Source organism: Microcaecilia unicolor, chromosome 1 (genome assembly GCF_901765095.1).
Source record: "Microcaecilia unicolor chromosome 1, aMicUni1.1, whole genome shotgun sequence".
Lineage (NCBI taxonomy): Eukaryota > Metazoa > Chordata > Amphibia > Gymnophiona > Siphonopidae > Microcaecilia > Microcaecilia unicolor.
In genome coordinates this window covers 628,360,876-628,388,345 of record NC_044031.1, presented here as the reverse complement: position 1 = coordinate 628,388,345, position 27,470 = coordinate 628,360,876, and the positions used below count along the sequence as shown (strand labels likewise).

Here is a 27,470-nt window from a genome sequence, read left to right as displayed (position 1 = left end):
CGCTGCTGAGTAGTCTTGAAATATCCGGATCGATCGGCCTTCAAGTTGTAGCTCCTCTGCCTGAGATTTAAATAAGCGCAGGATTTGCGCTTTTTGAGTAAAGCTGTGAAACTTCACTATCACCGTCCTTGGTCTATCCGCTGATGCCCGAGCCGGCCCAATTCAGTGCGCTCTGTCCAGGCGAATCGGGCCATGCTCTCCCAGCAACCATTCCTCCAGCCATGTAAGTAAATTGGCATCCTTTATTGTTTCTGGGAGACCCACGAATCTCAGGTTCTCCCTCCTGGTTCTATTTTCAAGGTCTTCAATTTTAGATTGCTGTGCTTCAGTGAGGGCTTTCAGTGTAGCAATGCTCTCTGTGTGTTCCTGTACAGTGTCCTCCGCGTCAGCGACTCTACATTCGAGCTCACCTGTCCTACGAGTTAGTTCCACTGTTGTTTGGACTATTCCTGTGATTTGTTCTGACAACTGCGTGAATCGGGAGTCTAGGGCTTTCACTACAGCGTCTGTTAGTTCGGGGATAAAGTCCGGAAGCGCCGGTGAGGCTGGGGGGGAAGCCGCCATTTTTTCCTTGCTCTGGCGTGAGCGATCTGGCTCCTTTCTCTGCGTTTTGGCAGGCATTTGCTGTTCCGTTTTGGCCACAAATTTGTCCATTTGTTTCCTCACCCCTTTAGTAACGGCAAGTTTCGTCAATATTTGTTACAAAGGAGGTATTTGTAGCAGAGGGAGGGAGTCCCCTGAGCAGCTCTCTCTCTGCACGTCTTCCGCTGCTCACAGCATCACGTGACCCCTAAATTTTAGCATTTTAACAATATATCAATAGTAAAATGACCAAATCTAAGCATAAATACAATCATTGAGATAAACTTGGAGATGGTAAATTGAATAGGAATAACATGAAACAATATCAGAAATGTAAACATTTAACAGCACTGTAAAACAGTCATATAACAGAAATATGATAAATGTCAGCAGAATATGGAAGATACAATAATAGCACACATAAAGGGGCATAATCGAACGGAAACGTCTATCTCCATGGGCGTTTATCTCCGAGAACGGGTCCGTGAAGGGGCGGACCGAACTGTATTTTCGCAAAAAAATAGACGTCCATGTTTTATTCGACAATTTGTGAGGTGGGCGTTTTTGTTTTTCAGCGATAACGGAAAATGAAAGCGCCCAGCTCAAAAACTAATAACTCCAAGACATTTATTCGTGGGAGGAGCCAGGATTCGTAGTGCACTGGTCCCCCTCACATGCCAGGACACCAACCGGGCACCCTAGGGGGCACTTCTACAAAAACAAAAAAAAAAGGTAAAAGAACTCCCAGGTGCATAGCACCCTTCCCTTGTGTGTTGAGCCCCCCAAATCCCCCTCAAAACCCACTGCCCACAAGTCTACACCATTACTATAGCCCTAAGGGGTGAAGGGGGGCACCTACATGTGGGTACAGTGGGTTTGGGGGGGCGGTTTGGAGGGCTCGCATTTACCAGCACAAGTGTAACAGGTGGGGGGGATGGGCCTGGGTCCACCTGCCTGAAGTCCACTGCACCCCCTAATAACTGCTCCAGTGACCTGCATACTGCTGCCAGGGAGGTGGGTATGACATTTGAGGGTGAAAATAAAAAGTTGTGAAATGGCATATTTTGTGGTGGGAGGGGGTTTGTGACCACTGGGGGAGTCAGGGGAGGTCATCCCCGATTCCCTCCAGTGGTCATTTGGTCATTTAGGGCACTTATTGGGGCCTTATTCGTGGAAAAACAGGGTCCAGGAAAAGTGCCCTAAATTCTTGCTACAAACGCATATTTTTTTTCCATTATCGGCGAAAGGCGCCCATCTCTGATCGGCCGATAACCACGCCCCAGTTCCGGCTTCACCACGCCTTCGACACGCCCCCATCAACTTTGTCCGCATCCGCGACGGAGTGCAGTTGAAAACGTCCAAATTCGGCTTTCGATTATACCGCTTTATTCGTTTTTGTGAGATAAACGTCTATCTCCCGATTTGGGTCACAATATAGGCGTTTTTCTATTTCGATTATAAGCAGGATAATGTACTGCGAGAGGTCACGTCAGCCATATTCTTAGGAAAGGGACAAGTAATAGTGGTAGTACATCAGATAGGCCCGGGGAGGGGGGTTGGGTGAAGGGGAAATTCCAGTGGAGGGGAGCTTCTTCATTGTGACACTCTGGGGGGAGTGAAGAAGGGGGCTTTTTTGGGGCAGCGGGATGGAGATTGGGAGACCTTTAAAAATGGCCAAGATGGCATCATGATTGCTGGCTGGTGAGACCCAAGGATTAGCTCTTAGCGGGTGTTCCATTTGTGTGTTGTATTTTACCTTTGTACTTCTTTGCCAAATTCCAAAAGGAAGGGTATGATTAGGGCTGTACCCGTGCCGACCTGGACCTCCTCCCCACTTCAGCTGATGATCAATCACTACTGCCGGAGCTGCGATGAGAGCCGGAGAAGAGGGTCCTGCTTTGGGGCAATTTGAAGGAGAAACTGCTACTTTGGGACAAGATGTTACGCTGTCCCCTCCAGAGCCTAATCAGCCACTGTGTCCAGCGGCATTGTTGGCATCTCCAACTTGGTCGGAGAGACCGGAAGTTGTAGCTAATCTGGCCCTGGGTACATATGGAATGCTGAGCACTGCTTCTCGGTTAGAGGTCAATGGAGTAATGGCATTGTTGCCAGAATCTCCTGCAGTGGTAAGCTGCTTCAGGATATGAAAACCACTGTTTCAAGGACACCTCAAGAGGTAACTTCTTTGAATACTAAGTTAGATTTATTGACTTGAAGAGTGGATGCAATTAAGAATGACCACTCAGGTCAAATCCAGCAGATACAAGACAATGTTAAAACTCTCTAAGATTTTCAAGCAGCTGTGATTAATGATAAATTACTAACATAAAGGAAGATTGAGTAAATTTGAAAACTTTAATAGGAGGCTTAATCTTTGCTTGTTAAAATTTCCCTGTGTACCCAGCTATGACACCCTCTGAATTGTTTAAAAAGTATCTTTTGGAAGTATTGAAGTTTCCTCAACAGTCCACTGAACAAGTTATATTTTCCTGTTTCTTCAAAAAGTTCTCAGGGTGAACTGGCATGCAAGGAAATCAGAATATGCAGGTAGACATCTCGGCAATATAGGAAGAGTCTGTGACTGATACATCTCAAAGGGCCAGACTTTTAGTTTTGTTTTTGATCAGTGCTGGGTACATGTAGAAGCACTATAGAAATGATAAGTAGTAGTAGAGCAGGGACTGTCTCTTAACATGTTTAGTTTAGGACTTCCGGTGGGGGTATGGAGCAGTAAAGACGCGAGGCAGAACTGCTCCGGGGCGCCTCAACAAATCTGCAAATAAAACACCCCCCGAATCTCGCAGGAAAACAAGAACGTTTTCCCCGCTGACTCGCCTTATGCCTGGGAAGCCAAGAAAATCGCCGGCAGCATTGATGGCGACTAAATCGGCACGAAAGGAGCTGAAAGAAAAAAGTCGAGTTGGCGAAAACAAAATGGCGGATAAGGTCGCAACTCTGCCGCCTTCACCCAGCTCGCTTTGGGCAGCAGAGATCACCAAAGAGGTGAAGGCTGCGGTTGAACAAACAGTGGGCATGAAACTACAGCTGATCCTGGAGAAACTAGAGGGTCTCGACGAAAGACATACCCAGCTGATAACGGAGCTGCAAACAGTCCAGCAATGAGTGAGTCAGGCAGAAGATGATATTTTAAAAGTCTTGGAGGAGCAACCCCAGTTGAAAGCAAGACTTGCGGAGGCAGAAACAAAGCTGGAAGATCTCGAGAATCGATCTCGGAGAAATAATCTCCGCTTAGTGGGGTTGCCAGAGACACTCACAGAGCGGAACATGTGCGCCTTCCTAGAAGAATGACTGCCAAAGGCGCTGGCAAGCGCAGAGTTAACAGGATCCCTCCAGACAGAGAGAGCACACAGGTTGGGACAACGTCGAGAAGGAGCAGGCAAGCCCAGAGTCATCATATTCAGGATCCTTAACTGTGCACACAAGGTACTCATTCTGCAAGCCCTAAGGGCAGGTCGAAGCCTAGAATATCAAGGAACACGAGTGTTATGCTTTCAGGACTACTCCGCCAAAGTATCACTGGCACGGAAAAAGTTTGCCCCACTGTGCACTAAATTATTTGGACTGAAATATAAGTTCAGCCTACTATACCTAGCCAAACTCAAGCTGATTGACAATGGTCAAGCAGTATTTTTTGAACGCGTGGAAGAGGCAAATTTATATGTGGAAACAGGGCCGGTCAAACCCGGTAAGCGGGGTAAGCACTGCAGGGGGGCGCCTGCCTTCAAGGGCGGTGCTGCCCCGCCATACTGCGCCGCCTTTGGGGGTTTAAATCATTAATTTACCTCCATCCCAGCAGCCGCGTCATTTGAAAGCCCTGCCTGTCTCTAGCCTTCCCGCCCTTCGTGAGTTCATTCCACAGAGCCCTGCCTTCTGACGTCATTTCCTCGAGGGCGGGACTCTGAGGGAACGAACTCACGAAGGGAGGGAAGGCTAGAGACAGGCAGGGCTTTCAAATGATGTGGCTGCTGGGATGGAGGTAAATTTAAAAAGACTTAAACGACGCAGGGTGGCAAGAAGAAAAAGGGGGATGTTGGGGGGAGAAGAGGGCGGGCAGGTGGCCATAAATGGGAGGGGGATGGGGGCGAAGGAGAATCACTGGACAGGGGCAGGGTGGGAGAAGAGAGAGAGAAGATGCTGGGGGGGGGGCGCCAACTCATAGTCTGCAGGGGGGCACCAGAGACCCTAGGACCGGCCCTGTGTGGAAAAAATGCTGGCGGACAAGCACGAGGGCTGAGAAATGGCGGGTAGCTGAGTTACGGAGCGCTTGAAATAGCAGGAGGCGAGAGACCTTGTAAAAACTTGTTAAAGTTGAATGACAAAATTCGTTGGAATATATAGAAGATACGAAGGTGCCAGAGGAGCAGTTGAGGAGCAAGTTCTGGGAACAACAGCAGGATCGAGGAGTCAGAAGAGCCAAAAGAGACTTTCACGTGAGACTTAATAGCAGGACATTTAAGATAGTGAGTGAGATAACTTGAAGTAGAGAACGGGGAAATAATAATCTTTGGGTAAATGGGGTGCCCTTGCCTTGTTAAAGCAGGAAGTCATGCAAGAAGGCAGAAGAGGGACAAGGGGGGAGGGGGGGAAGGCTGGGTGGGGGAAGGGGAGGGTGGGAAGAGAGATGGGATCGGGAAGGGGGAGAAGAGGGAAGGAGAAAAAACAGTTCTGTATGCATGTTGTGAAATCAGTAAGATGGAACAAGAAAGACTCACACAATCCAAAAGATTTCATTTATTTGGAAGGGCTGCCCGGGGGGTGGAGGCTGGTACACCCACGGGGCTTAAAGATACTGTATCACCATTACAAAATAAGCCACAACACACAGTTTTGGTAAAGGGATAATATGAATACGTTGCAGGTATTAAGATGGAATGTGGGGGGCATACATTCCCCAATTAAGCGATAAAAGATATTAAAAGCACTAAATGACAAGAAGGTGTCGATAGCGTTCCTGCAGGAAACGCATCTTTCCAAAGAAGAACATGCCAAATTGAAAAAATGGTGGGTGGGTGAGTGGTTTGATGCGCCTGCAGTGGGAAAGAAGGGAGGCGTAATAACTCTGATTCGGAAAGGGCTCAATGTAGAGATAAAGAGGGTGGAGGCAGATGCAGGAGGGAGGTATGTCCTGGCATCAGTGGTGATTGAGAGGCAACCAGTACTATTATGTAATTTATATGCTCCCAATGTCCATGACAAACAGTTTTTTTAACCTAGTTAGCCGCAAAATACATGCGCTTGGAGAGATACCAGTTCTAATGGGAGGAGACATGAACAATGTGATCGACCCCACCTTAGAAAGGTCTAAGCCAACGGGGAGAGGATTGGCCAGAATGGGGAGGGGAATTGATGGCTTGTGTGCCGCTCTGGACCTGGTGGATGTAAGGATAACACTAAACCCTGTGGCAAAAGATTTTACACACATATCAAGGGCCCACTTAACGACGTCTAGAATAGACTATATACTGTCCTCCTCAGAGTTATTTACTAAGGTGGAAGAAGCGCAGATAGGGCCAATAATGATCTCTGATCATGCTTGGGTTCGGGTGCAATTCAGGTGGGGGGAGGGAGCCACCGAGTGGGGAGGGTGGAGATTCCCATCCTTTCTATATCGAGACAGTCATTTTATACCCTTTCTGGTAGGAAAATGGCAAGAATACAGAGCCAATAATGAACAACATGAGGTAGATCCAATTCTTTTCTGGGAGATGGCTAAGGCAGTCCTTAGGGGAGAGATTATCTCCTATGTAGCCTTCCAGAGAAAGCTTAGGAACGGAGAGGTATTGCGACTGGAGAGGCGGGTAACACAGCTTAGAAGACAGTACGGGCAAGGGCACTCGGGAACCATTAGAGCACAATTATTGGAAGCACAGCAGGCTCTAAACGAACTATTGCAAGATAAGGCACAGAAATCAAATATGTATTATAAATATCAACTATATAAGTTTGCGAACAAAAGTGGACGGCTGCTGGCTCGATTGGCTAATCAGCATTCGGGTGCTAGGAAAATACTTACAATGATAGATGAGATGGGGGAGAGGATACACACTGACAAAGGGATTAATGCGATATTGGCAAAGTTTTTCAAAAAAACTATACACGCCACAACCAGATCTTGTGACGCCGAGTGATGCGTATTTTGCCAGCGTTGATATCCCACAAATATCTGAGACAGGGCTGGAAATACTGAATGCGCCTATAGCCACAGAGGAAGTAGAATGGGTGATAAAACAAAGTCAATTGAACAAGGCCCCAGGTCCAGATGGGATGAGAGCAGAGTTTTACAGAATCTTGGGGACGGAAATAAATCAAGTGCTCACAGTGGTGTTTAATGATTCCCTTCAGCGTGGCAGCCTGCCTGCTCACTTAAACAGGGCCCAGATTAGCGTATTGCCAAAGCCGGGTAAACCTCCAGACCACCCTGACTCCTATAGACCAATCTCACTACTAAATGTAGAGGCGAAGTTTCTAGCCAAAATATTGGCAAACAGGCTATTAAGATTTCTTCCGTCCTTGATTATAGAACCGCAGGTAGGGTTTATCTGTGGTAGAGTGGTAGCAAAGAATATGAAATGCATATGGGCAGCATTAGAGAGAGTACGAATGGAACGGACGCCAGCTCTGCTGATAAGGTTCGACACCGAAAAGGCGTTCGATAGAGTGGACTGGAATTTTCTATTTGGGGCATTGAAGGCGTATGGCATTACTGGGTTATTTGCGCAGGCAGTGAAAGTATTGTATACTGAACCTAAGGCACAGGTTTATGCTAATGGTCATTTATCTGATTGATTCACGATACGGAGAGGCACAGGGCAGGGGTGTCCGCTATCGCCACTCCTCTTTCTGCTTACCTTAGATCCCTTATTAAGGGAGATTCAGAGTAATGCAGACATCAGAGGGGTCCAAATCAGAGAAATAAATTTCAAGACGGCGGCCTTTGCGGACGACCTATTAGTACTGCTCACACAACCACATCTGTCCATGCCTCACCTCATGGAAAGCCTTCGGGAATATGGAGATTTTTCTGGCCTCAAATTAAACCTTCAGAAATCAGAGGCATTGGCCAGTCAAGAAGAGCTTAAAGGTGAATGGGGGAATAGTTTTCCACTCCGGTGGGCAGATGGATCCTTTAGGTATTTGGGCACTAGATTAACGATGGACACAGGTAAATTGTATGAGCTGAATGTCACCAAATTGTTGAGGGATACACAGGAACAATTAGCAAAGTGGTCCTCGCTCCCATTGTCATTAACAGGTAGAATACACATATACCGCATGATAATCTTTCCCAGATGGTTATATATACTGCAAGCCCTCCCGATGAAACTGGTGAAGAAGGATTTGGCAAGGCTTAGGAAGATAGTGGTATCATTTTGCTGGGCAGGAAAGAAGCCTAAGCTGAAATGGCAACACCTAGTGGGTGCCCAGAGGCAGGGAGGACTGGGATTGCCAGATATGCGCACATACAATCAAGCATGCCTGATGCGCCATCTAAGGGATTGGATTCTAGGCACTAGCACTTATACAGATATGGATATGGAAAGGGCATATTTCTATCCTTGGCATGTGAATTACCTGTTACATATGAAAAGGAAACAAATGCCTGAAAGGGTTAAACAGAGTGTGCTCCTAGGGCCATTATGGCAGGTATGGAGGGAGCAGCTACCACGATGGAGACAGGACCCGTCTTGTAGTGTTCTATTGCCGATACAAGGTAATGATGATTTCATGCCCGGAAGGGAAAATGTAGTTTTTTGCAGGCTCCAAGGTAAGGGGGTAACATTGATAGAGAGCCTTATCCAAGAGGATGGCACATTGATTCCGGCAAGCAATTTCATGCATATATGTTCCGGGGGCCAAATGGGGGTTTTGGCATATCATCAACTGTCCCATTATATACAGAGTTTCCCGCAGGCAGGCCTTTCACCGAGCTTTGGCAGAAACCTGAGGGATTTTTTTAGAGGGGGACGCAGCGGGGCAAGTATCTGTTTCCTGGTTCTGCAGGGAATGGGGAAGGGACAGCCAGCAAGGAGGGTGACTGAAGTGGCAGAGCGATGGAGTCGGGACAGGCACTCACCAATTTCGGAGACGATTATAAGGAGGTCACTAATAGAGATAACATTGGTCATCCAAGGAGCAGAACTCCAGGAATGCCAGTTCAGAGCGGTGCACAGAGCATATTTTTCACCGAAAAGGGCATTTCATGCAGGGATAATAAACAGTAAACACTGATCAATGTCAAAAATGTAGGCAGGGGGGAGCGACCTTTGTTCATTGCATGTGGCAGTGTAGGCATATCAACTTATTCTGGCAGAGGATAAGGCAATTCCTAAGTCAGGTATTAGGACACCAGGTTATCCTCACTTTTGAAGAACGGTGTTTAATCTTGTGGGGCATTGGGGAGTGGGCACACGGGGAAAACGCATCTGCTAAGTAAGTCATGCATAGTAGGGAAGAAATGTATTCTTATTCATTGGGTGTCGGACGTACCTCCCTCATACTGGTACTGGAGGAACAAGCTTCACCAACTCATGATATGGGAATCCAGGGAAGCGAGAGTTTCGCCAAAGAGACAGGAAAGGTTCCTGGCAATCTGGATGCCATATCTCAATAAAGTATCACCCAGAGCTCGTAGCCAAATTCTGAATAGGTTAGTAAGAAGGATAGGGAGTAGCCTGGAATGGGCAAGCATGCAGAACTCGAAAGGTGGACGACTAAAGCAAGGAGGGGGGATGGGAGAGGGGTATGTAGAGGAGATGATTATTGGCTAGGTGCTTGTATATGATTTGTTTGCAATGCTCTACAATTGGCAACATTAAAAAGGGGGGGGAACAAAGTTATGTATTTTACAAATGAAAATACAAACATTTAGTTTATAGGAATAAAGCTTTGGGAGAGGGATGGGAGAAAATTGAAACACTATGATAACAGAAGTTCACGATTCATTCTAATGCACATGTTATGTTATGTAAATTATCTTATATGGAATATGTTTCTGTATAACATGCTGATCCATCAATAAAAATTGTTGAAAGTAAAACATGTTTAGTTTACAGTGTTGTGTACATCTGGTGGCGGTATAAAAATGGTAAGTAGTAGTGGTAGAGTACGGACTGTCTCATACGTGTTTAGTGTACAGTGCTGCATACTTCTGGTAGCACTATAAAAATGATAAGTAGTGGTAAGTTCCAACCATCTTTGGGCTTGTGAATGTAGATAAATCCTTTCATTTCTCTGTGCCCTGCTCTTTCCATATAAATATCACTCTTCTGTCACCCTTTTGAAAGCTTTCCCTAGTGATGGCTGCATTTATGTGTCTAGTGTTCAGAACTATGAAGAGCTGGGGGGATCCTGTTCAGTCATACATTTGTTATTATTAATTAATCAAATGTTACTGATATTAAACATGAGCCCCTCCCCTGAAGGGGAATAATATTATATTTAGCTATTTTGCTTAGTGGACAATTTTAATTAATAAAATGAGGGCTTGTTTTTTAAGTTTTTAAGCCTTTCTAGTCAAAGTGAATAGACTAGATTATTTAGAACAAACAGGGTATTCTGTTTTTAGTAAACCATGGTGTGAAGACTAAGAGTGGGCTGATGTTCAAACTGGAAGTTACTGGAGAAGCCTCGATAGCCTCAGACAGGAGCTCTCACCTGGCTTTTACATGCAGTGAAATCCCATGAGTGGCTGCAGACCATCCATTGTGCCCATCATGTACTGGTTTTTGTTTCCACCACCACCTCAATTGGAAGGCTGCTGCATCTCTTCCATCAGCCTCACTCAAGCATCGTACAACGCACGCTTTCCTCTTTGTCTGATTTTGAGATAGTTGGATGTTTCTCTCATTTCCCCATCATCTAAGTAGGTTATAAATACAAAAGAAATACAGTGTTGTGAAAAAGATTTCCCCTATTATTGTATGTATGTCACACTGGATAGTTTCTAATCTTTAAACAAAACATAATATTAGACGAAGGAAACCTGAGTTAACAGGTAACACAGTGTTTAAATAATTACATCATTTGTTTAAGAAACAAAGCTATTAAACACCCATATCACCAATGTGAAAAGTAACTTAAAGCCTGTGCACTGGCCTATCTTCTGCTCTCACACTTAAAGCCTGCGCACTGGCCTGTCTTCCGCTCTCACACTTAAAGCCTGTGAACCGACCTATCTTCCGCTCTCACACTTAAAGCCTGCACACTGACCTGTCTACTGTTCTCATACGTAAAGCCTGTGCACTGACCTGTCTACTGCTCCTACACATAAAGCCCTGCGCACCGACCTGTCTGCTGCTCTCATATGTAAAGCCTGGGCACTGATCTGTCTACTGCTCTGACACGTAAAACCTGCGTACTAACCTGTCTATTGCTCTCACACTTAAAGCCTGCGCACTGGCCTATCTTCTGCTCTCACACTTAAATCCTGCGCACTGGCCTGTCTTCCGCTCTCACACTTAAAGCCTGTGAACTGACCTGTCTTCCGCTCTCACACTTAAAGCCTGTGAACCGACCTGTCTTCCGCTCTCACACTTAAAGCCTGCACACTGACCTGTCTACTGTTCTCATACGTAAAGCCTGTGCACTGACCTGTCTACTGCTCCTACACATAAAGCCCTGCGCACCGACCTGTCTGCTGCTCTCATATGTAAAGCCTGGGCACTGATCTGTCTACTGCTCTGACACGTAAAACCTGCGTACTGACCTGTCTATTGCTCTCACACTTAAAGCCTGTGCACTGGCCTATCTATTGCTCTCACATTTAATGCCTGCGCACCAACCTGTGCACTGCTCTCATACATAAAGCCTGTGCACTGACCTGTCTACTGCTCTGACATGAAAAGCCTGCGCACTGACCTGTCTATTGCTCTCACAGTTAAAACCTGCACACTGACCTGTCTTTCGCTCTCACATTTAAAGCCTGCGCGCTGGCTTATCTTACGCTCTCACACTTAAAGCCTGCGCACTGGCCTGTTCTGCTGTCACACTTAAAGCCTGCACACTGGCCTGTTCTGCTGTCACACTTAAAGCCTGCGCACTGGCCTGTTCTGCTGTCACACTTAAAGCCTGTGCACTGACCTGTTTAGTGCTCTCATAATTAAAGCCTGTGCAATGGCCTGTCTTCTGCTCTCACACTTAAAACCTGCACACTGGCCTTTCTACTGCTCAAACTTAAAACCTTCAAACTGACTTGTCTACAGCTGTCATATGTAAAGCCTGCACACTGGCCTGTCTACTGCTGTTACACATAAAGCCTGAACACTGGCCTGTACTGCTGTCACACTTAAAGCCTTCACACTGGCCTGTCTACTGCTATTTGCTGACCTGTGACTCTGCAAACATGTCCACTTCAGTAAAGTGGCTCATTAAACTATATGTACCAGCGCTGTGTGCTGACTTGAGACTCTACAGACATGTCCATTTCAGCAAAATGGCTCACTCTACACTGTACGTAGCAGTGCTATATGCTGACGTGAGACAACACAGACTTGTCCATTTCATCAAAGTAGCTCTTTCTATAATGTATGTACCGGCGCTTTGTTGCCAATATTTGGTTCTCTCACAATCATTTGTGTAATGTGCTATAACTTTTTTTGTCTCACGCTCAAATAAATCCTTGAACATTTCAGGTAATGAGGTACTCTGTACTTTCCTGACCCCTACTTATATTTGTTTTTTGTCCTCTGTGTGCAGGTACGGAAGCATGGCTCCCAGCTCCTGACCTCTATGATCAATGCAATGGATGACAAGGATGACCCCAATAATGTGGTGACACTAGAAGCTACATCTGGTCTGACCAAACTCCTTCCTCACGTGCAGGAACGAGACATCTGTTCTGTGCTCATCCACATCGCCATCCGGGTGCGGCCCTTTTTTGATAGTGTAAGTCATGGACTGGGTGCTTAGCTTGGAAGTATAGCCCTCGGCACACTGGCTATTTGTATCCCCCTTCCACTTAGAGCTGTGCCATTGCAGCTTCTCTCTGTGGCTTGACCTTTTCAATAATTTTGGGCTGTTGATACAGTGCATTACCACACTATTAAGAGTGAGCTTTATCAGTTTCCAATCCAGGTAGATGAGAGAAGATTCCATACCTAAACCAACATCCAGGTCCCTTCAGTTTTTTTCCTTTCCTGCTCCTGCAACCTTGTTTATAGTTTACAGTTTTATTAAAATTAATATACTGCATTACATAAAACTATATCAAAGCATTTTAGAACTAAAAAAACACACACACACAAAAAACCCCAAACCTCTTTCCATCCATGCCCACTGTGATTGTCCCCAAACATCCTTAAACTCTGCCATGGTTTTGGTTACTACTGTCTTGCATACACTACCATCTCAATAAAGAGGTATTTCCTTTGAGTCTCCTTCACTCCAGCTTTAAATAATGCCTTGTTTTCCTTGAATTTTGACATCTCTGGAAACCTGCTAAATATTTGAATGTCTCTTTGTAGGACTGGTCTTGCAGGCTTTGTATCAATTTAGTAATCTCTCTGAGCTGCTTCCATCCTCTCTGTATCATTTTGCAGGTCCGGCTTCCAGCACTGAACACGGCACTCAGGGTGGGGTCTTACTAGTGACCTCTTTCTAGCGTTGAAATGTCCCCACTTATACACCCAAGCACAAAGTCAACTCTCCCTGCTGTGCTATTAAATTCACTGGCATTGTTCAGTTCCTCCCAGGTTTTGTTCCTGTTTAACTGTTGTCAGTTTTTGCCATCCTAATTGATAAGTGGCTAATAGATTTTTGCGCCCCAAATGGAGAATTTTGCATTGAACTTCTAATATTTAAGTCTCACCATTTTACACCAGAACTCAAATAATATTGGGTAATAGGAGGAAATGACTTCAGTGTAACAGCTGCCAATTGAATATTTCAGGCTAAGCTGTTTTAAACATCACTAGTCTTTTAAAAAAACCTCTTCTACTTTATTCTACTTTTTTTTTATACATTAATTGTTCACTTCTTTGTTCATTAATTTAAAATTCTTCTATAATATAACAGCTTTAAAAAGCACTTAACTTATCAGGTCAAGCATTGAAGCACAGCTTTCAAAACTTTCAACATACTTCCAACAGCAATTTGTTTTCCAAAATGGCACCACAAAACACCTATCCACCAAATAATATGAAACTAAGCAGGGAAGTGGGGCTGCTAGCTTTTCCTTTTCTGTGCAAGCCAAAGCCCTCTTTAATACAAGCCTCAGCAGCAGCAGTAGTTTGCGTGTTAGCAAGGTAATCTGCTGTACGAGGACGTTAACTGCAAATCTGAAGAAACTTAACTGTTCCACTGAAACTCCTTGCAGTTTTGAGCAAGTCACTTAAATCTCCATTGCTTCAGATGCAAAACTAAGATTGTAAGCATTTCAGGGATAATTACCTACTGTACGAGAATGTAATACCCCTTGAACTACCGACCTGAGCTAAATCCAAATAACTATCTCCTGTACCTGACTGTAATTCACCTTGAACTATCAATGAAAAGATCTGAGTTAAATCCAAATAAATACCTTCTAGAGCTGACTTTAACTCACCTTGACCTACCAATGAAAAGACCTGAGCTATATCCAGATAAATAAATAAATAAATACCTTCTGGAGCTGAATGTATCTTACCTTGAGCTACCAATGAAAACATAGTAACTTAGTAATTGATAGCAGATAAAGACCTGAAACTGTACATCCAGTCCCTGCACCTGAATGTAACTCACCGTGAACTGCCAATGAAAAGACCTGAGCTAAATCCAAATTAATAAATACTACTTGTACCTGAAAATAATTCACCTTGAATTACCAATGAAAAGATCTGAACTAAACCCAAATAAATAAATACCTCCTGTACCTGAATGCAGCTCACTTTGAATTATCATTGAAAAGATGTGAACTAAATATAAGTAAATACTTCATGTACCTGAAAGTACTTCACCTTGAGCTATCAATGAAAAAAATGAGGTAAATCCAAATAAATAATTTGAGGACAAGCAGGCTTACCATTCTCATGTGGGTAGACGCCGCTCCCGTGTTGCCCGGTTCGGCAATATGCCATAGAAAAAACAAGAGCTTTCTGGAGTGCAAGCAGGACTCCAGTGCGCATGCGCGAGTGCCTTCCTGCCTGCACGCTGGCTCAGTTTTGATTTTTCCACATGAGCAGCTGCTGCCTGTAATGGCTCCTCATACGTTTGGTCGTGGTTTTCGCTTTTTTTTGCAGTGCCTTTCGGCGAGTTGTTTCGCTTCACCCACTCTTTAGTTTATCTTGTTTTGTTTAAAAAAAAATTTTTTTTTTCCTCTTAGTTTCTTTTTTGGCCCGCGTTTAAGTTTCTTTTGTTTTTGGAGTGGGCTGCTTTTAGGCCTGCCCAGTCGGGCTGTTCTGTTTTGAGCCTTTTCCTCTTTTTTTCTAGACACAATCTCATCTTTTGATTACCCGCTGCGGTTTTCCCTTCCATGTCATCGAGGACTCCCGTGGCTTGAAGCATTGTACTCGGTGCAACTCGACCATCTCAGGGAAAGACACGCATTCTTGGTGTCTTCAGTGCCTAGGGCCCGACCATAGCCTGGCCAACTGTGTCCTCTGTCTTCATATGAAAAAGAGGACTCAGGTTTCCCAAGAGGCTCAACGCGCCAGGAGTTTTGGAGCCCAGTCCAGTCTATCGGCATCAAGGTCAGAGGCGTCAGCATTGATGTCGAGCGTCGCACCGATACCAGGAGCTCAGGTAGGGATGGCTGCTTTAGAGGCCCTGTGACACTGGGAGCAGTGAGGTATCGAGTGGACCCCCCCCCCCCCCCCCGGGACCGTCCATTGTCAGACCGGACCCCGAGGCAATGGGAAGATTCGACGTCGTCCTCGTCAGCACCGAGGAGCATGGGTGATGTGCATCGGGTGAAGGCCAAGAAGCATTGACACCTATCTCCTTCCATGCATGGTGCCGGAAGCTCCAGGGCTCTGAGGGAGTCAGCACCCGAGAAGTATTGATGCTGGGAGGACCGCTCCCCCTCTATTCATGAGGTGCCGAAGTACGTATCTCCAAGCAGCCGAGATCCTACTCCTGTGCCAACCCCGGTGATTCTGCAGCCTGCGCCTTAGCTGACACCACAGTCTTTCCCAATGGCAGCCTTTGATGAGCGCATCTAGGCCTTGCTCCCTGAGCTTCTGGATGGCCTGATGCAGCAATTTGTGTCAGTATCGGGTGTGCTTGCGCCTACCATACCTCCCACTGTGGCCCCTCCTGGCCCTCAGCACGTGGTGCGGCCTTAGATGCTGGCGCAGCTTGCGGCACCAGTGTCGACAGCCACCCAGGACGGCACTCCTTCAACGTCAATGGAGGAAGCTTCGCCAGAATCAAGACAGGAACCGGCTTTTCAACGTCGCTCCCGAGGCCACGGGTCCTTGGCATCGAGGTGGGCTTGGTCTTGGACTTCCCTTAGGGAACTGTTATCTGGCACCGAGGAGGAGTGCTCCTGGGCATCAGAAGAAGATCCCAGGTATTTCTCCTCTGATGAGTCCTACAGGATCCCTTCTGAGCTCTCCCCACTTCCTGAGAGGAGAATGTCTCCACCTGAGAGCCTCTCTTTCACCTGTTTTGTGTGGGAAATGGCTGAGGTCATTCCATTTCCTGTAGAAGTGAAGTATGAGCCCAGGGCCAAGATGCTCGAGATCCTGGACTACACCTCCCCTCCTAAGGAGGCAGTGACAGCTCCTCTCCACGAGGTACTCAAGGAAGTCCTCGTAAGGAACTGGGTGTCCTCTCTGTCTGTCCCTGTGGTCCCCAAGAAAATTGATACCCAGTATCAGATTCAGTGGGAACCTGGGTTGGTGAGGTCTCGGTTACCCCATGACTCCATGGTGGTGGATGCCGCTCTCAAAAAAGCCAGGAGTACTAAGGACTATGTCTCGGCTCCCCCAGGCAGAGAAGCTAGAACCCTGGACTCTTTTGGGAGGAAAATATATTAGGCCTCTATGCTCATTGCCCGTATTCAGTCATACCAGCTGTTCATGAGCATCTACTTACGGAACTCAGTGCGGCAGCTGTCAGACTTGGATGATGTGCTCCTTCCGGAGCAGGCTGATTCATTCAAACCAGTTGGTCAAGCAGCAGAAAGCGGGTCACAAGTTCTTGGCCAGGGGCACTTACGACACTTTTGACGTGGCATCCAGAATCTCTGCTCAAGGTATAGCAATGCATAGACTCTCATGGCTGCGTGTTTCTGACCTGGTCCATTCTGACAAGCAGAGGATGGCCGATTCCCCTTGCCGGGGAGATAATCTTTTCAGAGAGAAGATCGAGGAGGTCGCCTACCAAATCAAGAAGCATACTGATGTTATATCTTCTCTCTCCTGCCGAGTGTCTTCTGCAGCTTCCTCCTCATGTAGGAGGTATTTTGGTTGGTCACTGAGTGCCCCCTATTCCTACTCCAGGCGTAGGTACACTCCTGCAGCTCGCCAGCCTACTCAGGCTCAGCCCCAGTGCACTCGTTCTCATCAACAGCATGCTCCAAAGGCCCCTGCTGCTCCCCAGCAAAAGTAAAGGATGAGCTTTTGACTAGCTTCAGCAGAGCATAGCCACAGTAAAAGTGTCTGCCCTGGACGACTTGCTGGTTGGGGGGAGGTTAATGTTTTTTCACCAAAGGTGGCCTCTCATAACTTCCGACCAGTGGGTTCATCAAATAGTCCGGCTCGGATACACTCTCAATTTGTGTTCCAAGTCTCCAAATTACCCACCAAGAGCTCATTCTTTCAGCTCTCAGCACAGGCAGGTACTTGAGAGGAACTCTCCGCCCTTCTCAAGGCCCATACGGTCAAACCTGTTCCACCAGGGGAGGAAGGGCAGGGATTCTATTCAAGGTACTTTCTTATGCAGAAAAAGACAGGGGAGATGTGTCCCATCCTAGACCTAAGGTCCCTGAACAATTTCCTAGTCCGAGAAACGTTTAGGATGGTTTCCCTGGGCACCCTTCTTTACATGCTTCAGGAAAATGATATACACACATCCCGATACTTCCAGCCCATAGGAAGTGTCTTCGGTTTCAGCTGGGAACACATCACTTTTAGTATCGCGTGTTGCCGTTTGGCCTCGTGTCAGCTCCCAGGGTCTTTACCAAGTGCCTAGCAGTAGTCGCAGCATTGCTACGCAGACTGGGAGTTAATGTGTTCCCTTAACTCGACGATTGGCTGGTCAAGAGCACCTCCTAGGTTGGCGCTCTGGAGTCCATGTGGATTACTATTCAGGTGCTGGAACTACTAGGGTTTGTGATCAAGTCCCATCTCCGTCCTGTTCAATGATTGGAATTCATAGGAGCCCGTTCGATACGAGATACATCCGAGCTTACCTCCCGGGGGCACGTGCGGACAGTCTTCTTTTGCTAGTGTTCAAGGTTCAGACATCTGAGCAGGTCACAGCTCGGCAGATGTTGAGATTGTTGGGCCACATGGCATCCACAGTATATGTTACACCCATGGCACGTCTACACATGAGATCTGCTCAATTGAACCTGGCTTCTCAGTGGTATCAAGCTACAGGGAGTCTAGAAGATATCATCCAAGTGTCCCCGGAGCTTGTGCGCTGTCTTCAGTGGTGGACAATTCTATCCAATTGGACCTTGGGACTTCCATTTCAAATTCCTCAGCCTCATAAAGTGCTGACAACGGATGCATCTCTCCTAGGTTGGGGAGCTCATGTAGATGGGCTTCACACTCCAGCTTGGTCCCTCCAGGAAGCGAATCTTCAGATCAATCTCCTGGGGCTCTGAGCGATCTGGAACGCTCTAAAGGCTTTCAGAGATCGGCTGTCCCATCAAATTATTCTAATTCAAACACATACAGGTTGCAATGTATTACACCAACAAGCAGTGGGGCACCGAATCTCGCCCTCTGTGTCAGGAGGCCATCCAAATGTGGCATTAGGCTCGCCAACACAGCATGTTTCTCCAGGCCACTTGTTTGGCAGGCGTAAACAGCCTGGCCTTCAGAATGAGCAGGATAATGCAACCGTATGAGTGGTCTCTAAATATGGGCATGCCTCACAAGATCTTCCGAGCATGGGGCACCCCCTCGGTGGATCTTTGTGCCACTGAGATCAATTACAAAGTACCTTAGTTCTGTTCCAGGCTTCAGGCCCACGAAAGACTAGCGTCAGATACCTTCCTTCTTCATTGGGGGGTCAGGCCTTCTGTAAGCGTATCCTCCAATACCTCTAGTGGGAAAGACTTTGTTGAAACTCAAGTAAGACTGCGGAACCATGATTCTGATTGCTTCCTACTGGCCGCAACAGATATGGTTCCCTCTTCTTCTGGAATTGTCCTCCAAATAACCATGGAGATTGGAGTGTTTTCCGACCCTCATCACACAAAATGAGGGTCGCTTCTACATCCCAACCTCCAGTCTCTGGCTCTCACGGTCTGGATGTTGAGAGCCTGGAATTCACATCCTTGGGTCTTTCAAAGTGTGTCTCCCAGGTCTTGCTGGCTTCTAGGAAAGATTCCACTAAGAGGTATTATTCTTTTAAATGGAGGAGGTTTGCCGTCTGGTGTGACAGCAGGGCCATAGATCACCTTTCTTGTCCTACACAGACCCTGCTTGAATACCTTCTACACTTGTCAGAGTCTGGTCTCAAGACCAACTCTGTAAGGGTTCACCTTAATGCAATTAGTGCTTATCATCAATATGTAGAAGGTATGACCATCTCTGGGCAGCCTCTAGTTTTTTGCTTCATGAGAGGTTTGCTTTTGTCAAAGGCCCCTGTCAGACCTTCACCAGTGTCATGGGATCTCAACGTCATTCTCATCCAGCTGATGAAAGCTACTTTTGAGCCACTGAATTCCTGTCATCTGAAGTACTTGATACTTGACCTGGAAGGTCGTTTTCTTGGTGGCTGTTACTTCAGCTCGTAAGGTCAGTGATCTTCAGGCCTTAGTAGTGGATGCACCTTATACTAAGTTTCATCACAACAGAGTAGTCCTCTGCACCCACCCTAAGTTCCTGCCAAAGGTGGTGTGGAACTCCAGTCGATTGTCTTGCCAGCATTCTTTCCCCCGACCTCATAAGTACATAAGTATTGCCATACTGGGAAAGACCAAAGGTCCATCAAGCCCAGCAACCTGTTTAACAGTAACCAATCCAGGTCACAAATACCTGGCAAGATCCCAAAAAAGTACAAAACATTCTATACTATTTATCCCAGAAAGTCCCTCTTAGCCTTCCTTATCAGCGCTTTGCATTTGACTTGACATTCCTTAAGCTGTTTCTTATTATTTTCAGTGAGTTCCTTCTTCCATTTTCTGAAGGATTTTCTTTTAGCTCTGTTAGCTTCCTTCACCTCACTTTTTAACCACGCCGGCTGTCATTCGGTCTTCTGTCCTCCTTTTTTAATACGCGGAATATATTTGGCCCGGGCTTCCAGGATGGTGTTTTTGAACAGCATCCACGCCTGATGTAAATTTTTGACCCTCACAGCCGCTCCTCTGAGTTATTTTTTTCACCGTTCTTCTCATTTTATCATAGTTTCCTTTTTTAAAGTTAAACGCTAACGTATTTGATTTCCTATGTATACTTACTTCAAAGCTAATATCAAATGCGATCATATTATGATCCTGGCGAAAGCAGCTTGCACACCTTGGACTGCAAGAGAGCGTTGGCCTTTCACATGGAGCAGACGAAGCCCCACAGACAGTTCGACCAGTTGTTTGTTTATTTTGATCCCAACAGGATGGGGGTCGCCATCGGGAAACGTACCATATCCAGTTGGCTAGCTGATTTCATTTCCTTCGCTTATACCCAGGCTGGGCTTACTTTGGAGGGTCATGTCACAGCTCACAATGTTAGAGCCATGCCATGGCTGCGTCGGTAGCCCACTTGAAGTCAGCCTCCATTGATGAGATTTGCAAGGCTGTGATGTGGTCTTCAGTCCACACAATCATATCTCACTACTGCCTTGAGCAAGATATCTGACACGACAGTCGGTTTAGGCAGTCAGTGTTGCAGAATCTGTTTGGGGTCTAGAATCCAACTTCACCCTCCTAGGCCTGTTTTGGTTTGTTCCAGACTGCACCCTCATCTAGTTGTATATAGTTTCAGGTTAATCTGTGTTGTTGCCGTTGCGAGGCCCAATTGACCAATGTTTGTTGTTTTGGGTGAGCCTGGATGATAGGGATTCCCCTCTTGTGAGAATGGTAAGCCTGCTTGTCCTTGGAGAAAGGAAGATACTTACCTTTAGCAGGTGTTCTCCGAGGATAGCAGGCTTCACATTCTCACAATCCCACCCACCTCCTCTTGGAGTTGTCCTTTTTCTGTTTTTTATTTAGCATTTTGCTTTTGTGTTAAACTGAGCCAGTGCGTTCGTGCCTCGGACGAGAAGGCACTCGCGTATGTGCACTGGAGCCCTGCTCGCTCTCCAGAAAGCTCTTGTTTTTTCTATGGCATATTGCCGAACCAGGTGACGCGGGAGTGTCGTCTACCCACGTATGAGAATGTTAAGCCTGCTGTCTTCGGAGAATACCTGCTACAGGTAAGTATCTTCGCTATACCTCTGGTCACCGCATCTCAAAAAAGATATAGTGGAATTAGAAAAGGTACAGAGAAGGGTGACAAAAATGATAAAGGAGATGGGACGACTTCCCTATGAGGAAAAGCTAAAGTGGCTAGGGCTCTTCAGCATGGAAAAGAGACCGCCGAGGGGAGATATGACAGAGGTATATAAAATACTGGGGGAATCTTTTACAAAGGCATGGTAGTGTTTTTAGTACATGCTAAATTTTAGCACGTGCTAAAAACACTAGGGCACCTTTGTAAAATGACTCCTGAGTGAAGTGGAACAGGTAGACGTGAATTACTTGTTTACTCTTTCCAAAAATACTAGGGGGCACATAAAGAAGCTACTAAGTAGTAAATTTAAAACGAATCGGAGAAAATATTTCTTCACTCAGCGAGTAATTAAACTCTGGAATTTGTTGCCAGAGAATGTGGCAAAAGCAGTTAGTTTAGTAAAAAAGGTTTAGATAATTTCCTCAAAGAAAAGTCTATAAGCCGTTATTATGATGGGCTTGGGAAATTCCACTTCATATTCTCTGGGATAAGCAGCATAAAATACTGTATTGAGATCTTGCCAGGAACTTGTATTCTGGATTGGCCACTATTGGAAACAGGATACTGGGCTTGATGGACCTTCGGTCTGTCCCAGTATTGCAATTCTTATGTTCTTTTCTGCCTCCAAAGAAGTTACTAGACCACCAGAGCCCTTCAAGGTAGGACCGGGGAGGGCACACTTTGGCTCAGAGGTCTGTAGTGAGTGGGAAGAGGGCGTCAACTGAAGCAGTGGGAGGGGGGGCTCTAGTGTGTGGGAGGGGGGCGGCGGGCAGTGATGGTGGGGGCCCAATGATCTTTATTGCTCGGGGGCGCCGGCCACTATCAGTCTGCCCCTGTTCCTTAGAAAGATACGTCCAAAACTGAACACAATACTCCAAGTGGGGCCTTACCAATGACTTGTTCAGGGGCATCAACACCACCTTTCTTCTGCTGGTTATACCCCTCTCTATGCAGCCTAGCATCCTTCTGGCCATGACCACTGCCTTGTTGCATTTTTTCATCACCTTGAGATCCTCGTACACCATCACCCCAAGGTCCCTCTGCTGAGCTTTGTTTATCAATCTCTCTCCTATTCTCTGGTACATCCATTTACTACCACTCTCTGTTGCCTGTCGATCAACCAGTTTCCAATCCAGTTCACCATTTTGAGTCCTACGTTCAGCCCTCTCAGCTTATTCATAACCACATAAGCCATATTGGGACAGACCAATGGTCCATCAAGCCCATTATCCTGTTTCCAACAGTGGCCTATCCTGTTCACAAATACCTGGCAAGATCCCACAACAGTTAAACAGATTTTATGCTGCTTATCTTAGAAATAAGCAGTGGATTTTCCCAAGTCTATCTTAATAATGGCTTATGGACTTTTCTTTTAGGAAATTATCCAAGACCTTTTTTTTTTTCAATGTTTATTTATACATTTTCAAAAGTTTAACAACAACATACAGAGATGTCATGACGCTAAACGCACAGTTAGTGAAGAGGGCAGTGCCCTACAGAATGGTATGGCCAGCAGATGGTACTAGCCTCCTAAACTGGGAACAAGCTCCAGATTCTGAACCTTTCTGAGTGCAGCTGCTCCTGACTTGCCTGGCTGACCACTGGCATGGCACCTGCCATTGCCACACTCAGAGTTAAACACAAAGACTGACCTCCTTTAGCTGCTCACCTTCTGTTTTTATTCACAGGAAAATGAGGAGCTGCGAAAGTCTTCCATTCTACTCTTTGGAAACCTGACGAAATATGGACAAAGCCATGGGGAAGAAGATGTCTTTTTCGAGCAGATCTTGAATGGTCTTGTCACATTATTACTTCACCTCCAGGACCCAACGCCAGATGTTGTGAAAGTAAGAACTAGTTCTGTGTTTTACTTGAAGGGACAGGCTAAACATCAGGCCTTGAAATGTACTCATTGTGTATAAGCATCACTGTGAGGGACACCCACATTTAACTGTTAAACGAATTCCAGGTAAAGGAATGTGCTGCTCTTGGTTCCTGGTGTACCACAGGGCCATGCATTGTCACGCCCCTTACCTGTTCTCTGTGGTCTCCAGCAGCATTCCATTCCAAGAAGGATCTGTTTACTTCCTGGAAACCCAGCACTTCCTTTATAGCTCTGCAAGAGAGTGCTGGCTGATGTCATTACTTCCTGTTTGGTAGTATTTAAGGAAGTTCCTGTCTCCCAGCTAGGGCCTTTGCAACAGGTCTTCTAGCATGTTCTAGTGTGTGTTGCAGCCTTGTTCCTGTTCCTGCCTATGTCTTGCCCTGATTCCCAGCTCCAGCCCTGATCTCAAGCTCCAGCCCTCTCTTTAGTCCAGCTTTGCCCAGGTGTCTCACCCGCTGCCAGTCAGGGCATAGCCAGTCCTCAGGTTGGTTAGGTAGTGTCAACTCAGCTGCAGCCCATGGGCTCACCCTGAGTCTTGAGATGCATACCTAAATCAAAGGGATTTGACTAATGAAACAGTTAACCAAAGTGACGTGTAATGTGAGTTTTGGGTCACATTGCATTTCCTGTCTCTGCCCTGTTTGCTTATCCTCCACACTGCCAGTGAAGGGCGACTGTTTTTGTAATTTGGTCTTCTGAGCAGGGCTGGAATTGTTAGATGTCTATTGTTTCTTTTCTGACAGAGTGGAGATTGCACATTAAGTCACATGACATTCTTTACTGTGTTCCAGGCATCTAAGTTTGCGCTACGTATGTGCACCCCTAATATGGGTTGCAACGGTGTGAATGAAATGTGTCAGAAGCACCTGCATGAGAACAGAGTCCTGCACTACGGGGAGTTCATGAACCATATCTGCAAGTACCTGGTGAGCACTGAACAGCTTCTTGTACCTTTCTAATGCGTTTCAGCACATAAACCTATGTAGAACTGGATCCAAGCCCCCCTCCCCCCCCCCCCCCCACCCTCTGCCCATTGTCACATTCCATTCCATTTCCCCAGTGTCTGCTTTTTTTGTGATTATGTAGGGATAAATATGTGAATTACTTCCCATGTTGATACACATGAAATATAGAACTAAATCATACAAGAACACGTGGTAGAATTTGAACAGAAATTAAACTCCTGAGCAATTTCTTGGTGTATTTTGGGGTAAGTTAGGGGCCCTTTTACTAAGCAGCAGTAATTCCACCGCAGGCTTACCGCGCACCAGTCTGAAACTACTGCAGGAGCCTGGCAGTAGTTCCCACCCCTAGTGCTTGCTATTGCTGGTACTACAAAAATATGTCCTATTTTTGTAGTGTCGGGTTAGCACTGGATCCCTTACTGCCATCTCATTGAGTGGTGATAAGGGCTGTCTCCCCGAAATGGCCACACAATAAGTGTTTCATGTAGCGCATGGCCATTTCTTTTCTTCAGAAAAGGACAGCCTTTTACCTTCTGCGGTAAAATGGGGCCTTAGCACAGCTAGCGCAGGCCCCCTTTTACTGCAGTTTAGTAAAAGGACCCCTTAGAGTTGTAACTCTATTTTTGTAACTTTTTCTGAAAGCACTCTGCTAAATCTCTCCCACTGGCTGGAAATTTAGCAAAGTGGTGGTTGAACTGTTTCACTGCCTGAGCCACTTGGTTAAAATGTTGATGCCTGTTGTGTCTGGTGCTAAGCTTTAGTGAAACAATTGTATTGTTGGTTGGAGTGAAATAATTGATGTATTGCAGTCAATATGAACTAGGTGAGAATGGATTGAAGGCATCTAATGGTTCTGATTTAAGTTAAGTCTTTGACAGTTTGAACAAACAATTCATTCTGTGTTGAGCACTGAATGACCATAGTAACATGTAACATAGTAAATGAGGGAAATAAAAACAAGTATGCTCCATCCAGTCTGCTCAGAGAGGTAGCCAGAGCTGTACCTGTCGCTCCATGCATGTTACCCTTTTTATGTTCTTTTGTGTGTTTGTGTGTATGAGTCAGTCAGTTATGCTTTACTTTGAGAGAAAATATTGAAAACTTTTATTCCATCATCTTGTTTATCCTATGACTTTTTGAATTCCATCACTACTACTACTCTATCAATTTCTGTAGTCCTACGATATATTCTCTGAATACAAGCACACAAGAGTCCCCCGCTTGACAGAGCTTACAGTCTAGTCAAGCCAGAGGACAAAGAAGTGATTAGGGAGTTATTTATCGTGGGAATGATTAAAACAGACATGGGTACTGAACAAGTGAACAGGAATTAAGAGTTAAAAGTAGACTCAACAAAGATATTTACAAAAAAAAAAAGTAAACGAAAAAAATGGGCTTTTAGCCTAGATTTGAATAGGGCCAGAGATGGAGCTTGCGTACCAACTCAGGAAATCTATTCCAAACATACAGTGCAGCAAGATTAAAAAAAAAAAAAATGGAGTCTAGAGTTGGCAGTGGAGAAGGGTACAGATAAGAGAGACTTACCTGATGAATGGCATTCCTGGGAAGAAGTGTAGGGGGAGATACGAATAGATAGATACTGAGGAGCTGCAGAATGAATGCACTTGTAAATCAGTAAGAGGAATTTCACCTGTATACAGAAATGAATAGGGAGCCAATGAAGAGACTTGAAGAGAGGGGATATGTCAGTGTAGCAACACTGGCAGAAGATAAGTATTATAGCAGAATTTTGAACATATTGAAGGGGGAAGAGATGGTTTAGTTGAAGACCTGTGACAAGGAGGTTTCAGTCATCTAAGTGTTAGGTGATGACAGTGTGGATAAGGATTTTGGTAGCATGCTAAGAAAGGAAGGGACAAACGTGATGTTAAAGAGAGAAATCATAGGTTTTAGCAGTCTGTTGGATATGTGCAGAGAAAAAGAGAGAGGAGTCAAAGATGACCCCAAGGTTAAATGTTGAGGAGACTAGACCTTTATCTACAGAAATGAAGAATAGAGGAAGAAGAGAGGTGGGTTTATGGGTGGGTCTTGGCCATGTTCAGTTTCAGATAGTGAGAAATCAAGAAGAGACCAATTGAGAAATATGGTTATCAAAATTAATCCAGCATCTAGCAAAACTTTCCCACTATATTAGACCCTTCCCATGATAAAGATGGACGAGAAAACTGACAGTTACCTCTATGAATCCATAAGAATTCAGTTTTGGATGCATTCAATTGCAATTTATTCAACATCATCCAATTTTTTATTTCAGTCAGACAAATCTACAATTTCTCCAATTGGCCCTCTTGGGCTGATCCCAGTGAAATGTATAACATAATATCATCAGCAAATGAGTGGATATGGACTCCATATCTGAATGCCATGTCAATAACTGGAAGTACATAAAGATTAAAAAGCAATGGTGACAGTAGAGCACCTTGAGGTACAACATATTTCAAAAATGTAGGTTTAGAAAGTTCAGATTCAATCAACACACTCTGGGACCTATTGTCTGTTTTTCTTTTCTGAAACTATTTTCCTGCTCATGTTTACACTGCCTGGGTTTTGACCCTTCTCCAAGGACTTTACCTCTTTCTCAGACCTAATAATAGATAATGTTTTTCTCTATACATGCATCATTTTTGATTGGCTTCTGTGGCCAATCCCCCAGCAGAGGCAAAAGGTATAATTGTGCCAGGCATGGATGCTTTTGTTAGAAGAGAGAGAAGAAGAGGAAAAGGGAGGGAGAGAGAGAGAGCTCTACAAATGGGATAGAGTGTCCCTCAAGCACCTTCTCCTGGCTTTCTGCTTTTATGTTTTATTGCACTTTAAAGTCTTTTCAGACCTCCTTGGCCCTCTTGTGGAGCTAAGATAGAGCAAGCAACTCTTTCGACTGGCAGAGAGGTCTGCTGCGCTTGACGATATCTGACCATTTGGCAACTGTAACTACACTGTGTTTATAAGCAGAGAACAGCGTGTTCCTGTATGGAAATAAAACTAAGTAACATAATAGCATAGTAAATGACGTCAGATAAAGACCTGTACGGTCCATTCAGTCTGCCCAACAAGATAAACTCATTTACATGGTATGTGATACTTTATATGTATACCCGAGTTTGATTTGTCCTTGCCTTTCTCGGGGCATAGACCGTAGAAGTCTGCCCAGCACTGTTCTTGTACTAAGTTCTGAAGCTAACGTCAAAGCCCCTTAAAATTTACACTCCAGCCCATCCCTATCTATTCAGTCACGATCAGGGCATAGACCGTAGAAGTCTGCCCAGCTCCCATTTTGTTTCCCAATTACCGGCGTTGCCACCCAATCTCCGCTAAGATTCCGCGGAACCATTCCTTCTAAACAGGATTCCTTTGTGTTTATCCCACTCATGTTTGAATTCCATTACCATTTTCATCTCCACCACCTCCTGTGGGAAGGCA

At 45.6% G+C, this 27,470-nt stretch overlaps 1 protein-coding gene across 3 annotated transcripts in view; it reads left to right on the top strand.

Moving 5' to 3' along the window:
• The window catches only part of MROH1 (maestro heat like repeat family member 1), a 491,156-nt gene that overhangs the window by 417,864 nt on the left and 45,822 nt on the right, over positions 1-27,470 (top strand). For all 3 annotated transcript variants that reach the window (XM_030220764.1, XM_030220756.1, XM_030220773.1), the window contains exons 38-40: positions 12,298-12,486; positions 22,871-23,029; positions 23,859-23,993. In XM_030220764.1, the coding sequence (XP_030076624.1) occupies positions 12,298-12,486; positions 22,871-23,029; positions 23,859-23,993 (483 nt within the window). The remainder of the gene's footprint in view (positions 1-12,297; positions 12,487-22,870; positions 23,030-23,858; positions 23,994-27,470) is intronic.